This window comes from Arvicola amphibius, chromosome 8 (assembly GCF_903992535.2).
Source record: "Arvicola amphibius chromosome 8, mArvAmp1.2, whole genome shotgun sequence".
Lineage (NCBI taxonomy): Eukaryota > Metazoa > Chordata > Mammalia > Rodentia > Cricetidae > Arvicola > Arvicola amphibius.
Genome location: NC_052054.1, coordinates 106,170,892 through 106,184,427, shown reverse-complemented (window position 1 = coordinate 106,184,427; position 13,536 = coordinate 106,170,892). Strand labels below are relative to the sequence as shown.

The 13,536-nt window shown below is 48.9% G+C and overlaps 1 protein-coding gene across 1 annotated transcript; it reads right to left on the bottom strand.

The window, feature by feature from the left end:
- Positions 1-4,094: 4,094 nt before the first annotated feature.
- Positions 4,095-5,054, bottom strand: Gpr55 (G protein-coupled receptor 55). The gene has a single exon (XM_038338344.1). The coding sequence runs from the start codon at positions 5,052-5,054 to the stop codon at positions 4,095-4,097; it is 960 nt and encodes a 319-aa protein (XP_038194272.1).
- Positions 5,055-13,536: the final 8,482 nt, after the last annotated feature.

Below are 13,536 nucleotides of genomic sequence, written 5' to 3'. Positions count from 1 at the left end.
ATTTTGACTGTGTTGTGCAATACCTCCCCCACACTCTACCACCTCCTCCCACCCCCATGGCTGCAATGTACCTTGTGCAGACGAGTTTTGGTTATAGTTTCTCAGGTGACTGCTTTGGAGCAAAGGCTCTGCCTGGGGCCTCAAAGGTGAGCTCGGGGTCGCTCCCACAAGCATTCCTTTGAAGTCTTTGCTTTGCAGACACCAAAGGGCAGAGGGCCTCACTTCTGCTGTAGCTCACGTGACGGTCCCTCCCCCAGCACTGTTCATGGAGGGAAGAGGGGACAGGCATGCGCTTTGCTAGTCTCTCCTGTGTTCCACGTTCCTTCAACACCTGGGGTAACTCTGCCCTGGCCTTACCCAGAGGCACTGCTGAGAAGTGAGAGGTACTACGGTGGCAGTTTCAGGGGTGTGCACCCCAAAATCAACTTCCATGAATCTTTGAGTCCCCTGTCTTCAGAATGGGATTCTCACAGCAGCCTCAGCCAGCCTCTCTGTGGGCCCCAAAGGATGCTGTTCACAGTGTAGTTTGCCCTCTGAGGACCAGGGAGGATCTTGCAGGTGGCACCTCCACATGGCTCCTGCCTGGCTGGCCAGAAAGCTCACCTTGTCTTTCCCTCGCTGATCCGTTAAACCAGTCCTTTCGAGTCCTCGCGAGTCTCCGCAGCTGCTGCTGAGCCTCCAGTCATTTCAAGCATCTTTGAAATTACTGGTGATTCATGGTAACTTTCTAGAGGGTAGAATCTTCCCCGTGGGCGTTCTCAGAAACCTAGGGCATCTCCACTGTATGACTGTAATGACGTCACCTTCCAAAGGTCCATGGGAAGCAGGCACGTAAGCAACCAAGCTGGCAAACGCAGCTGATGAACAGACATTCTCCAGTGACGTCCTCTGGGATCCAAGGGCATAGGGCCCAGCCGTGAGGTAGCTAGGGTTAACAGAAAAATATGACTGCTGAGGAATGAGGATGTCCCTGCTTCCACATCCGGGTCATGTCTTGGAACCTGAGGTACTTAGGAAAAAGGAGTGTCTTAGGCCTAAGCCTATTGGGCCATGCCTGTCAGGGACTCGGGTAGGTGAGGAGCGTTACCACCGGAGGATGCATGGTCGGCAGGCCTCTCAGGCTGGGCCCCTTAAAGTATGCAGAGCCATGTTGTGCTGGAACAAGATGGCTGAAAGGGACTGGGGCCGGGTGTGTGGGGTCCATGTGTGGCTACTGCAGATGACTGAACACCCATGTGAGGGCCACTAGACCCCATCGGCGTCTAGCCCCTAACTGATTGGGAAGACCAGCTGCACACCTGAGATAGGTGCCCTGGAACGCCATACTCGCTGCCCAGGTGGCTGGTGAATCTGAGGGGCCCTTAGAGATCAGTTCTTCTCTGGAATCAGAAATGGAAGCCCAAGACAAAGTCACAGTGCATTGAATGAATTTATTTAGTTGGTAAATCATGCTAATCAAATTGGTTTTCCGGTTAATTTTTGCTCGATTTCACAACTGTACACACAACCTATAGGTCAGGTTTTCCAGCCTGGGTACAAATAAGGTCACGTTTATGCTCAAACAATAGCTTCTAGCCCCATCGGCTTTAGTAACAGGAATCTGGGCTTTTTCCACAACTAAGCCCTGGGTGTACCCGACTCGCTGATGGCCATCGGCTGTGCTCCGACTCTAGCCGTCCCTGTTTTCTGTACTGCTGGGCCAACTGCCAGTTACAGACCCATAGGACTGGTGACGTGGGCCCCGAGTCTGGACACACACACAGGTAAGTCTCCCTGGGAAAAGACAAGACTTTCCTTCCTTCCACTCACTCTTTGGGGACAAATCAGGGGGTTCTCTAGCCTGCCACCCCCATCTCCAGATCCAGGGTCATCACATTGATTGGACACTGTGGTACCCCTCCAGGAACCTTGTCCTTACCTTTCCGAAGTTTAAGGCTTTAGATTCCCTGCCTTGGACAATGATCCTCTTGGGGACAGAAAGCCTTTTCCACCATCGGGTCAGTTTTAGCGTTGGCCATCAACGGGGATGGTGGGCAGTCAAGCCTTTCCTCTGGGGAAGCCTACCTGGCAGACACACTTGCACATTGAGGGGACTATTTGACTCTGCTGATGGGCTAACGGCTCCGTACACAGAGAAAACTCAGAGGAGGTGGTCCCAAGACCTACCCTACTAACCTAAAGTAGCCACAAATGTTCTGCTGGATGTGACAGTCAGGCTGTCTCGGAGTCACAGATGGCATCTCTGCCCAGGACAGCTGTGAGACAAAACAGCACGTAAGGCTGGGGCCCCTCCTTTCGAGTCTGCATGGCCCCGAGTCTCCACTGACAGGCTCCTGGAGGCCCAGCTCTGAGGCGGGCTCTGGATCTGAGACTCTCATCCTCTACAGGCACTGCCAAGGCCCTTGACGCTCTTCCTTGTTTTCCTTCAGTGGCCCACAGGTGGCTCCACAGTGCCACCTAAACACTGCCACAGCCACCATGACCTGCAAGTACCAGCCCTTCCTTGGCTTCCAATCCAAGGGGAATGATAGACTCTCAGGAGGAAGACACTCTGCCTTTACCTTCTTCCCTAAGGACCCGTCCTAGTCTCTCCCTGCCCCAGCCCTCCCTGCCCATCCATCTACCTTCCTCCTCCTCGCCTCCTTTTCTTTCCTCTCCTCTTCTCTCCTTCCCTCCCTCCCTCCTCTTCCTCTCCTTCCTGCTCCTCCTGTCTCCAACACCTTGCCTCACCTCCACCTTCTGCTCTGTGGGCAGGTCCCAGATGAGAGGCACATCTCCATCTTCTCCCATCCCTCCCCACATCACCACCCCTCCCCCAGTCTCTCATCCTGTGGGATCCAATGAGTCAGGGCTGTAGCTGCTCCTCTTCCTAAAGACCTTGTGTCTTATTCGTGTGAAGTCTCATGCGTTTCTTGTCACCCCACTCCTTCCGTCTTGCAAAAGCACCCCACAATTTATCCTTCTAATCGTTTCACTCTCTGGAACGGCTGAGTCATGGCAAGTGAGGCTTGCAGCTGTCACTGTCAGCACCTCCGCCAGAGCGAGAAGAGCCCATGAAGGCTCCAACACTGATTCAGCTGTCTGGAGTTTCCTTCCAGGAACTGGCGAGGGCCTCACCACCTTCTTCCAACCCAGGCCTTCCTGCCACCTAGTGAAGAAAGCCACCCCCTCTCCTCCCTCCAGTTCCTGGCCAGCTCCCTAGACCTGTCACCAGTGAAAGGACCCAATAAGGACTCCTCCTTCCTTCTGAGATGACTGAACCTTGCTTCCTTCATACTGGTCCAATGATCTGTTTCTAGGCTGTTCAAGGGAGAAGGACGGTCACCTTTGAGAGAGCTATCTTTTTTAGGTTGTCTGAGTCCTGAGACAGCACTGCTGCTGATGGCATTAGGAGAGCGGGCATCCAGTTCCAGCTCAGGTGTGTCTCTTTCCTTCCCTGAGTATATTCTAGACCCTTTCCGTTTTGCCCTCTTTCCAGCCTGTCCCCATTGGCCCCATAGTGTCTCCTGTTTCCCCATGACCTGCTTCACACAGCTCCCTCCCTCCAGCTAGTCCGTCTCAAGGGCATGAGGAGGTTTGGATGGCCTCTTGCGCCTTTCTAGGGCTGGAAGGAAATCTTTTCAGCTCTTAAAAGCCCTCTTTGTCATCATTTCTGTGGGGTCATTGCCAACAGAGCTTCAGAAGGGTCTGGGGAAAAGTGCAAGCTTGCTCCATCTTGAAGGCATATTTCTTCCCTCTCCCTTGTATCTCTACCAAAATGCTCTCCTTGAATCCCAGCCCTACCCCTTTCTCCATCTCTCCCTTTCGAGAAACAGAATGGAAAGATGGGAAAGCTGAGAAACAGGCTTCTAAAGTTACGTTTTTTCTTTTTGATTCTTCTGTTTTCTACATTTTGGACTTAGAAAGGAGGAAGCCACCTGGTTCTTTAGCAGACGCAAACCAAGGGTGACCTACGTCAGCTGTCCAGATGCTGCGAAAAGGTCTTAGGGGTATAAGGAACAAAGGTGGCAGTCAGTGAATGTCAAAGAGGCACAGGATGTTTCTTATGAGAATTTGGGACTGGGCTTTCCCTCCCTTGGGAGGGGTGCCTTCCCTTAACCCCTGGAGATCGTGGTGTCCTGGTGGACCAGCTGGACTCGGGAAGGCCGGTGGGCCTTGATGCCCATGCGAAATTCTTTGATGACAAAGTAATAACAGAAAACATCGAGGCAGCAGTTGATGTTGGAGAAGCACAGGGACAGCTGCAGGAACAAGCTGATGCTCTGCTTGACTCTGCACTCCGAGATAAAGCCGTTCCTCACCAGGAACTGCAGGAAGAACCCCAAGTGCACCGGCAGAAAGGAGACCACGAAGATGACAAGGTTGATTGCGATGGTCCAGATGCAGGCTCTCTGCCGGACCCAGTCCTGGGTGTACTCCCTACGGCCCATCAGGATGTGGATGCTCCTATAGGAACAAAAGCCCATGATGCTCATGGGAAGGAGGAAGCCAAAGATCTCCAGGGGGAAGAAGACCCTGGCACTCCAGGTGCCGTCGGACATGTTGTGGAAGCACTTGTAGTTCTCCACCTCCCTGTGGAAAGTGTAGATGGGGATGCTTCCAATCCATACCAGGATCCAGAGGATGCAGCAGATCCCAAAGGTCTTCCTGGGGGACCGGAAGTAGCTGACCAGGAGCGGGTACTGCATGGCCAGGAACCTGTCCAGGCTGATGAAGCCGATGGTGAAAATACTCCCGTACATGCTGATGAAGTAGAGGCACTCCACTAGCGTGCAGAAGCTTCGGGAGGGGGAGTCCAGGTTCGGCAGGACCATCTTGAACGGGAGTGAGAGCACGAGCAGTAAGTCAAAGACGGCCAAGTTGATCATGTAGATGGAAGTGGCAATGTATTCTGGCTGCCTCTTCCTCAGAAAAGTACTGAAGCCTCGGATAGCCAAGAGATTGAGGACCAGGCCCAGGAGGAAGGTGGGGATGTGGACTGCCAGCTGCAAGGTACTCATCATATTATCCACGTCAACAAACGAGCAGCTGTCGCTTGTGTTTAGGCGGCTCATGTTCTTGCCTGCAACACCAACGGCAGAAAAGAGAGTTCCTCTCACCTCCTTGAACTGATGAACAACTAGGACAACTTGGCAGAGGATGATGCTCCCTTAGCAACCCATGCTTGATGCACTGCACGTAATAAATACTAAGCAAGGGGTTGGGGAGATAGCTTGGGGGTAAAGCATTTGCCGTGCAAGTGTGAAGATGGAGTTTAGGTCCCCAGAATTCCTAGAAACGCTGGATGGGATAGTGGCCCACTCATCATCCTGTTGCATGGAAGGCGGGGGGGGGGGGGGGACCAAGAATCTTAGAACAAGCTGGTTAACTAGAGTAGCCAAATTGGTAAGTTGGTGAGCTCTGAGTTCAAGGAGAGAGAGTCTGCCTCAGTGTATAAAGTGAAGGGTGATTGAAAGAAACACCTGCTATCAACCTCTGAGCAGCGCGCGCACATGCGCGCGCGCACACACACACACACATACACACATGCACACACATACATACACACACACATACACACATGCACACACATAAATACATGCACGCATAATACACATGCATATACATAATCACAAATAAATAAAAAAAGAAAAAGAAAGAAGTCCATTGGAACAGCACATACTGTTGGGATGTTCTGAAGGGGCCGAAGTAAAACGAGAGTGAGTGCCAGCCAGGGCTGTACATTTTAAGCTAGCCGTGGTGATGCACACCTTTAATTCCAGCATGCAGGAGGCAGAGGCAGGCACAGAGATGAGTTTGAGGTGGGTCAGCCAGAAATACATACTAAAACCATCTCAAAAAATTAAATTTCAAGCCGGGCGGTGGTGGCGCACGCCTGTAGTCCCAGCACTCGGGAGGCAGAGGCAGGCGGATCTCTGCGAGTTCGAGGCCAGCCTGGTCTACAAGAGCTAGTTCCAGGACAGGCTCTAGAAACTACAGGGAAACCCTGTCTCGAAAAAAACCAAAAAAAAAAAAATTAAATTTCAATTTAAAAACAAAAACTTGGGCTAGAGAGGTGGCTCCATGGTTTAGAGCACTGGCTGCTCATGCAGAGGACCTGAGTTTGATTCACAGGACCCACATGGAGGCTCACAACCACCTGTAACTCCAGTTTTAGAGGGTCCAACACCCTCATCTAACCTCTACAGGCATCAAGCATGCGCATGGTGCACTTACATACATAGAGGAAAAAGGCTCATGCACATAAATATAAATCTAAATGAATAAAATGTGTAACAGAAAAATTACTTTTAATCCTGCGACTCTCTCTTACAGTTACTCTCTCTTACAGATGTCTCTGGATTTACTATGGGTTTGTGCCCGCTAAACCCATTCTAAGCCGAACACATTGTCAGTCAAAACAAATACATGTGCTAGATCTAATCAAACACCAGAGCTTAGCCTAGCTTGTCTAAACATGTTTAGACTCTTGTCTTAGCCTGTGGTTGAGCAAAACACTTCACACAAAACCTGTTTTGCAATGAAATGTTGAAGAGCGAATGTGATTTATTGACCATTATACTCACTGAGTAGGATGGCTCTGGGGCTGTGTTCTCACCCATCATAAAACAAAGCAATTGGGACCATTTGCATGGCATTCCACTCATTTTCTTATTCTACTCACACATACACGCACACACACGCGCGCGCACACACACACAAACACACACACCACTACAAAATGGACCCTTCTGTATATGAGTCTCTTTTTTCCATCAGAACTCTTATTGAAACAAGAAACAACGCAGACTCTGAATCAAGCTGGCTTAAGCAAAGAGAGAATCCCACATCGTTGAAAACTGCTGGACCTGGTGGTGTGCATCTGTGGTGTGAACCTGTAGTGTGAACTCAGGAACCGGTAAGAGGGTGGTGTTGGGACAAGATGACATGCTGAAGACTAGCTCTGGCAGCTGAGTGAGGCCTTGACTCAAAATTTAGAAGAAGTAGAAAGGAGCCTAGGGATCTAGCTCAGGAAGGAAGCATCTGCCTATCATATAAGACACTTCTGGGTCAATCTCCAGTAATACAGACAGGGGAGGGGAGGGAAGGGGAGGGGAGAGAAGAGGAAGACGGGGAAGAAAAGGGGAAGTACTGGGGTGCTATTTTCAGGCTCCAGCTCCTATTTAAGCATGGTACCCTTCACTTTCCTTCGCCCACTTTCTTGATTGAACAACTGACTCCCCCTCTGACTGCACGGATGATCCCAATCAACACATCACATCCCCCCTGGACACAGGACTTGATTTGTCCACTGGTTCAAGGCAAGGCCTATGACCTGTTCAGAGTCAATGAAAAACAGACAGATTCAAGCCTGAACCCTTTCTGGGGGACTTGAGATGAAAAGCCTGGAGCAACTCCAGCCTCTGTTGTGCTGAAGAAAAGTTCAGGCAGAAAATGACTTTCATGGAAGAAGGGACATTTCCAGTTCCCAGAGGGAATGCAGTGCGAGACCCCGAGGTCTGCTTAGGACAGCGGAAGCGCTTTCGACAAGTGGAAGCTAAGGACAAGAGAGCCCAGGCTGAGGTGTGCTTTCCCAGGGACATGGCCTTGGCAGGCTCTGACCAGGTCTTGCCATGAGTCTGTCACTCTAGGAGAGTAAGATTGTCATGTGGGATTCAGTATAAAGGAAGGTGTCCCCGGCATGGATTAAAAACAGATAATCAACCTAGGCTCTAGAACTAGACTTGTAGAGAAATGATGGAATAGGACCTAATGCCTACTTCCTTCATCATCCACCTCGGCTCACCTTTCCTCTCTCACTCTTCCTCAAGCTGCCTTCCTCAAGCGAGGCCAAACCGCTGATGCCCCAGGCCCTGGACATTGGGTGGCGGTGTTCATGGGTGCTACCTAAAAAGGTTGTCTCCACCCGGCTCTTCTCTAATGGCCTCAACCATGGGCACCTCGAGGACAAGGGCAGCTAAGGTCTGCTCCAACTCTATCGCCTCTCCTTCACTCTCCCCGAGGTCCTGGCTACCAGGAGAGAGATCCCAAGATACACAGAAGGAGTGTCGACAAAGCCTACAGCCAGAGAGGATCCTGCACCCATGGTCGGGATGTTGCTTTTAGCTCATGCTATTGTACTAGTATGAGTTTATAGCTAAGAAAAAGCAGTTTGAGCATTCAGTAAAATATCCAAAGAATACAACAGCACATGCCTGCATCGCACCCAGGGTCTTGGTCATGCTTTCCAGAGGCAAGCATGGGCAACAGTTGCTTGGAAGTTTTCTCCAGGAGTTTCTAGTTCCAACCATGTTTTCACACACACACATTAGTATGGTTTCTTTGAAATAAAAAAATAACCACTATACCTGCAGTTCTGTCCCTTGCTCTTCCAGAGAACAATGTATACACGACTCAGCCCCCCCCCCTCATAGCCTCCCTGAATTCAGATTGTGTAGACCGAGCATCACTCATTCCACCAGAAGCCTATTAGTGTAAACATCTAGGCCTCCAAGTGTCTTCCTGGGTAACAAAGAACTCCACATCACACATCCTTGTGGCTTATTTCTTTGCTACATCATCACTGCCAAAAGAATTCCCATTCCTTGGCTTTTCCTCATTACTACAGCTTTCGAGGGAGCCTGTGAGGAGAAAAGATGTGGACATTTGCGGGTGGGAAGTGGTGGAGGTGTGTGCACGTGTGAACATGTGTGCCTGTGTGTGTGCACATGTGTGTGCACGTGTGAGCGTGTGTGCCTGTGTGTGCATGTGTAAACATGTGTGTGTACGTGTGTGCCTGTGTGTGTACATGTGTGTGCACGTGTGTACATGTGTGGGTGCAAAGGCAGAGGAGGCTGGTCGGTGTTGAGGATCTTTCTCCGTCACTCTCCACCTCTTTTCCTCCTCTTTGTTTGTCTTTTGAGACAGAGTCTCTCCCTGAACCTGGAACTCCCCAGAGGTTACAGATGCGCTCCACCATGCTGAGCTTTTATGTGCATGCTGGGAATCTGAACTCAGATCCGCACACTTGCACAGCCAGCACTTGACCCATTGTCCCTACCCCATCCTGCCCTAGACCCAAATTTGGGTATTTTAAAGATTCTAAGTGAAATACCATTCTCAAACTCTTCATAACTCCTATTTAAGAGGGAAAAAAATTATACATATAGACACGCAGACATTTTTATAGACAGACAGGGCTATCTCAATAAAGGTTTAAGGTACACCTCTTGACCCAAGTGGCTTCCTAAGAGTTTTGAGCTTTCTTGTGTTGGACTTTTCTTGGGCTCATGCCACAGAGACCCAAGAAGGCACCTCTCCCGTGACGAGTGCTTTAGACCTGTGCTGGCTGGTTTTAGGTCAACTTGACATAAGTTAAAATCATCAGAGAGGAGGGAACTCAATTGAGAAAAATGCCTCCACGAGATCGGGGCTGTAGGCAAGCCAGTGTAAGGCATTTCCTTAATTAACGGTTGATGGGGGAGGGCCCAGCCCATTGTGGGTGGGGCCGTCACTGGGTTGGTTGTCCTGGGCTCTCTAAGAAAGTAGTCCCAGCAAGCTACAAGAAGCAAACCAGTAAGCAGCACCCCTCCATGACCTCTACACCAGCTCCTGTCTCCATTCAGGTTCCTGCCCTGCTTGAGTTCCTGCCCTCACTGCTTTTGATGATGAACAACATGTTACAGGGGACTGTGAGTAAATAAACCTTTTCCTCCCCGCGTTGCTTCCCCCCCCATTGTATTTCACAACAGCAATAGTAACCCCAACTAAGACAGGACCCCTGTGACGCGGTGGGTGCCTCCTAGGGTTGTGCAGGGAACCTCTGGCAAGGGTCCTCAAGCTCAGGTCTCCCATGTAACTCTGCTAAGGGCAGAATAGTAGAAAAGTCCTGCTGGAGGAGGCTTAAAAGTAATGCAAATTGGCAGGCCGCTTCCTCTGGACAAAAATGCTCAGAGCGCCGCAGGCCAGCCTCAAAAGTAGCTAGCGTGACTTGGAAGCTGCAAGGTAGACTTTGGAGTCATGACAAAAGCAGGCCTGTGTCCACTGCAGTACTGAAGGAACAATGTCACAACAGCAGAGATGATAAACGTATGACAGTTACTACTGAGATCACTAACAGCAGAAAACCAAGGACTACAAAGATAAGCAAAAAAAAAAAAAAAAAAAAAAACCCAAAAACAAAAAAAAAAAACCTCGGGGCACACGTACGTGTCTGGGACAAGAGCATGCTCAGGAAAACTCCACAGCTGACTCACCAAATTAGGAAGAAAGAAACATTTGGGACTTGGGAAGCTGGCTCATTGGTAAAGTGTCTGCCATCCAAGCACAAGGACCTGAGTTTAGATCCCCAGAACCCATCAAGAAAGCCCCAGTATATTCGTGTGTGCCTGGAACCCCAGCTTTGGTGCAGGGTGGAGACAGGTGGATCCCTGGCGCTCATAGCCAGCTTGCCTGAGCCTCAGTTCCAGTGAGAGACCTTATCTAAAACATAAAGGTGGAGAAAAATTGAGAAAAGAGGCCTGACATTGGCCTTGGGCCTACACACGTGTGCACCGGCTCCCACACTTACCCACAAAACAGCTGGTTGTGGTGGGGCACACCTGTGATCTCAGCACTTGGGAGCAGAGGTAGGAGGTTCTTGAGCTCAGGGTTCAAGACTTGACTGTACATGCACAACACAGACCACACGCAAAAGGAAAATAAGGTTGGAAGGGAGGAGAGAGGGAGAAGAGAGAGAAGCAGCAAGTAGCAAAAGGAAAAAAATTGGTCTGGTCTAAAGCTATGATCTAAGCAGGGCGAAGGTGGCACATGCCTTTAATCCCAGCTTTCAGGAGGCAGAGGCAGGCGGATCTCTGTGAATTCAAAGCCAGCATGGTCTACAGAGCTAGTTCAGAACAGCTAGAGCTGTTAAACAGAGAAACCCTGTCTCAATTAATTAATTGATTAATTAATCAATCAATTAATTAATTAATCTACGACCTGAGGCTTCTGGGATGTGTCCACATTGAGATTGCCCTCTGTGTTTTTGTTAGACAAGATTCAGCTGTTGCTATGTCCAGTAGAACTGCCCTAAAGGTCCCGTTTAAATTACTGAAAGACTTCACAAGGGTCCTTCTCAGAAGGTTATCTCTGAAGCTAGAAGATGCACTCTACAAACAGACGTAAAGGGACTCAGCTGAAAACAGTTCACTTCCAGCAGCGGCAGGGTTATTGGAGGGTCTGAAATATTAATCCTCTCAATTCCCTCTGAGAGTTGAGGGGAAATCATCTTTTAAAGGCTCTTCAAAGGGGGGACTGAAGTGATGGCTCAGTGGTTAAGAGCACTTACTGCTCCTACAGAGGACCCGAGTTCAATTCCCAGCACCCACATGGAGTGGTGATGGGTATGTAACTCCCCTGGGGATAGGACACCCTCTTCTGGCCCGTGGTACACATACACAAGCAGCAAACTCTCATACACATAAAATGAAAACAAATAAATCTTTTTTTAATAAAAAGAATCTTTAAAAAAAAACGGAGTCTTCACAGGAATATAAAATGGCATAGATGTACTCTCTGGGAAAGAGACGAAACAGCTATCCTTAGAGAAGACAAGAACTTATAAAGACCAGTTCATACTCAGTGTAAGGCCTGGAGCGATGGCACCTTCTGCTCCAGCCAAGCCAGGCCTGCAGCAATCGACAGACCACACCGTAGGTGATTTAATCCCTCCATGTCGGAAGCAGGTTGCTAAAACAGCGCTAGACACCCAAGAAACTGACGGCGAACAAAGCAGAAAGTGAAAGACTTTTAATATTATTATTATTATTATTATTATTATTGTGTGTGTGTGTGCATGTGCCACAGCAAGTGTGTGCAGGTCAGAGGGCAGCTTATGCAAGCAGGTTCTCTTCTCCCACCACGTGGGTCCCCTGGGATTGTATTATTATTATTATTGTGTGTGTGTGTGTGCATGTGCCACAGCAAGTGTGTGCAGGTCAGAGGGCAGCTTATGCAAGCAGGTTCTCTTCTCCCACCACGTGGGTCCCCTGGGATTGTATTATTATTATTATTGTGTGTGTGTGTGTGCATGTGCCACAGCAAGTGTGTGCAGGTCAGAGGGCAGCTTATGCAAGCAGGTTCTCTTCTCCCACCACTGGGTCCCGGGAGTGGCTCGGGCTGTCAGGCTTGCCTGCAAGCGCCTTCAGTCACCGAGCCATTTCACCAGGCCAAATGTAGGATTTTTTTTTTAAAAGAGCCTTAAAGTAACCACTGACTACTAAAAAGAGGTATCTGTGATAGCTGAGGGGGAACTAGTGAAGAAGAGAAAGGGGACTCAGCAGGATATATGAGATAACAGGGCTCAGTGTGACCAAAATACACAAATATACAGGAAAATGTCATAGTGAAACCTATTCTATATGACTGATGTTTGTTGAATTCCGTGGTTAAAACGGAACCGCTGTCTTCAAAATCACCAAGGAAGATAAGGAGAAAGAACAAAAGCATCAAACTATTCAGCACAGAGCAAATATAACCGGGAAAGAGGCTCAGCGTAGAAATGATAGGAAATGTGAAACATCCAAACTGTTCTCTCTCAACATCCTCAGTTCAGTGAAAAAAAATATATTATTCAAGCCAGGTGTAGTGAAGTACCCCTTTAATCCGAGCACTTGGGAGGCAGAGGCAGGCAGATCTCTATGAGTTCAAGGCCAGCCTGGTTTACAGAGTGAATTCTAAGCCAGCAAGGGCTTCAAAATGAAATCTTATAAAACAAACAACAACAAACCAGAAATATTATCCAACCCTGCTCTTATCAAGGGCACACAAGTGACACCGTGTTCAGTGTGACAGTCCCATGACAACAAAGAAAACACACAGAAGCAAGCTCTGAGGGCAAACGGCAGGACCAGCAGAGCCTCGGGAATAAAATCACCCCGGTATTGGGAAGGTTGTTTTCTGGGGGAGAAGTGGGCATGAGAGGGAAGTGGGGACGGGGTGTGATGGGACTCAAAGACGCTCTACTCTTGTGTGATGCTGGCACAATGAAACTGACTACTTTGCACAACAGATACACGATAATGAAAATGTATGTAAACAAAATACACATGTAAGCGAAAAGGTGGGGGGGAGGATTGTTTTCTGTTAGTAAAGGGAAAGTGTAGCTCAGTGGTAAAGCATTTATTTGCCTAGTATGCCCAGGCCCTAGGTTAAAACTCCAGCATCTCAAAACAAAATAAAAGAAGGAAAGGAAGATAAAGCCATAAGGGCCAGAGATGCCATCTTGTGCACAAACTGCGTGGAAGAGAAGCGTATAAAGACAGGACTTAGAGACATGCTAACCAAAGCGAATGGTGTCAGACTTTAACGGATTCAAGCAGGTCAAGCAGAAAAAAAGATAAACCAGAATAGAATTAAGCAAACAGAGTAATTTATGCTACTCAACAGTTTTCAAGTTTGGTTTTTAAGCAAATAAGTTTTCTATTTTTACTCTTATATTCACAAGAAACATTGGCCAAAATGGACTAACTGTCTAGCAAGAATTAAACACCTATCAAAATACCAGAGTAGGTCAGG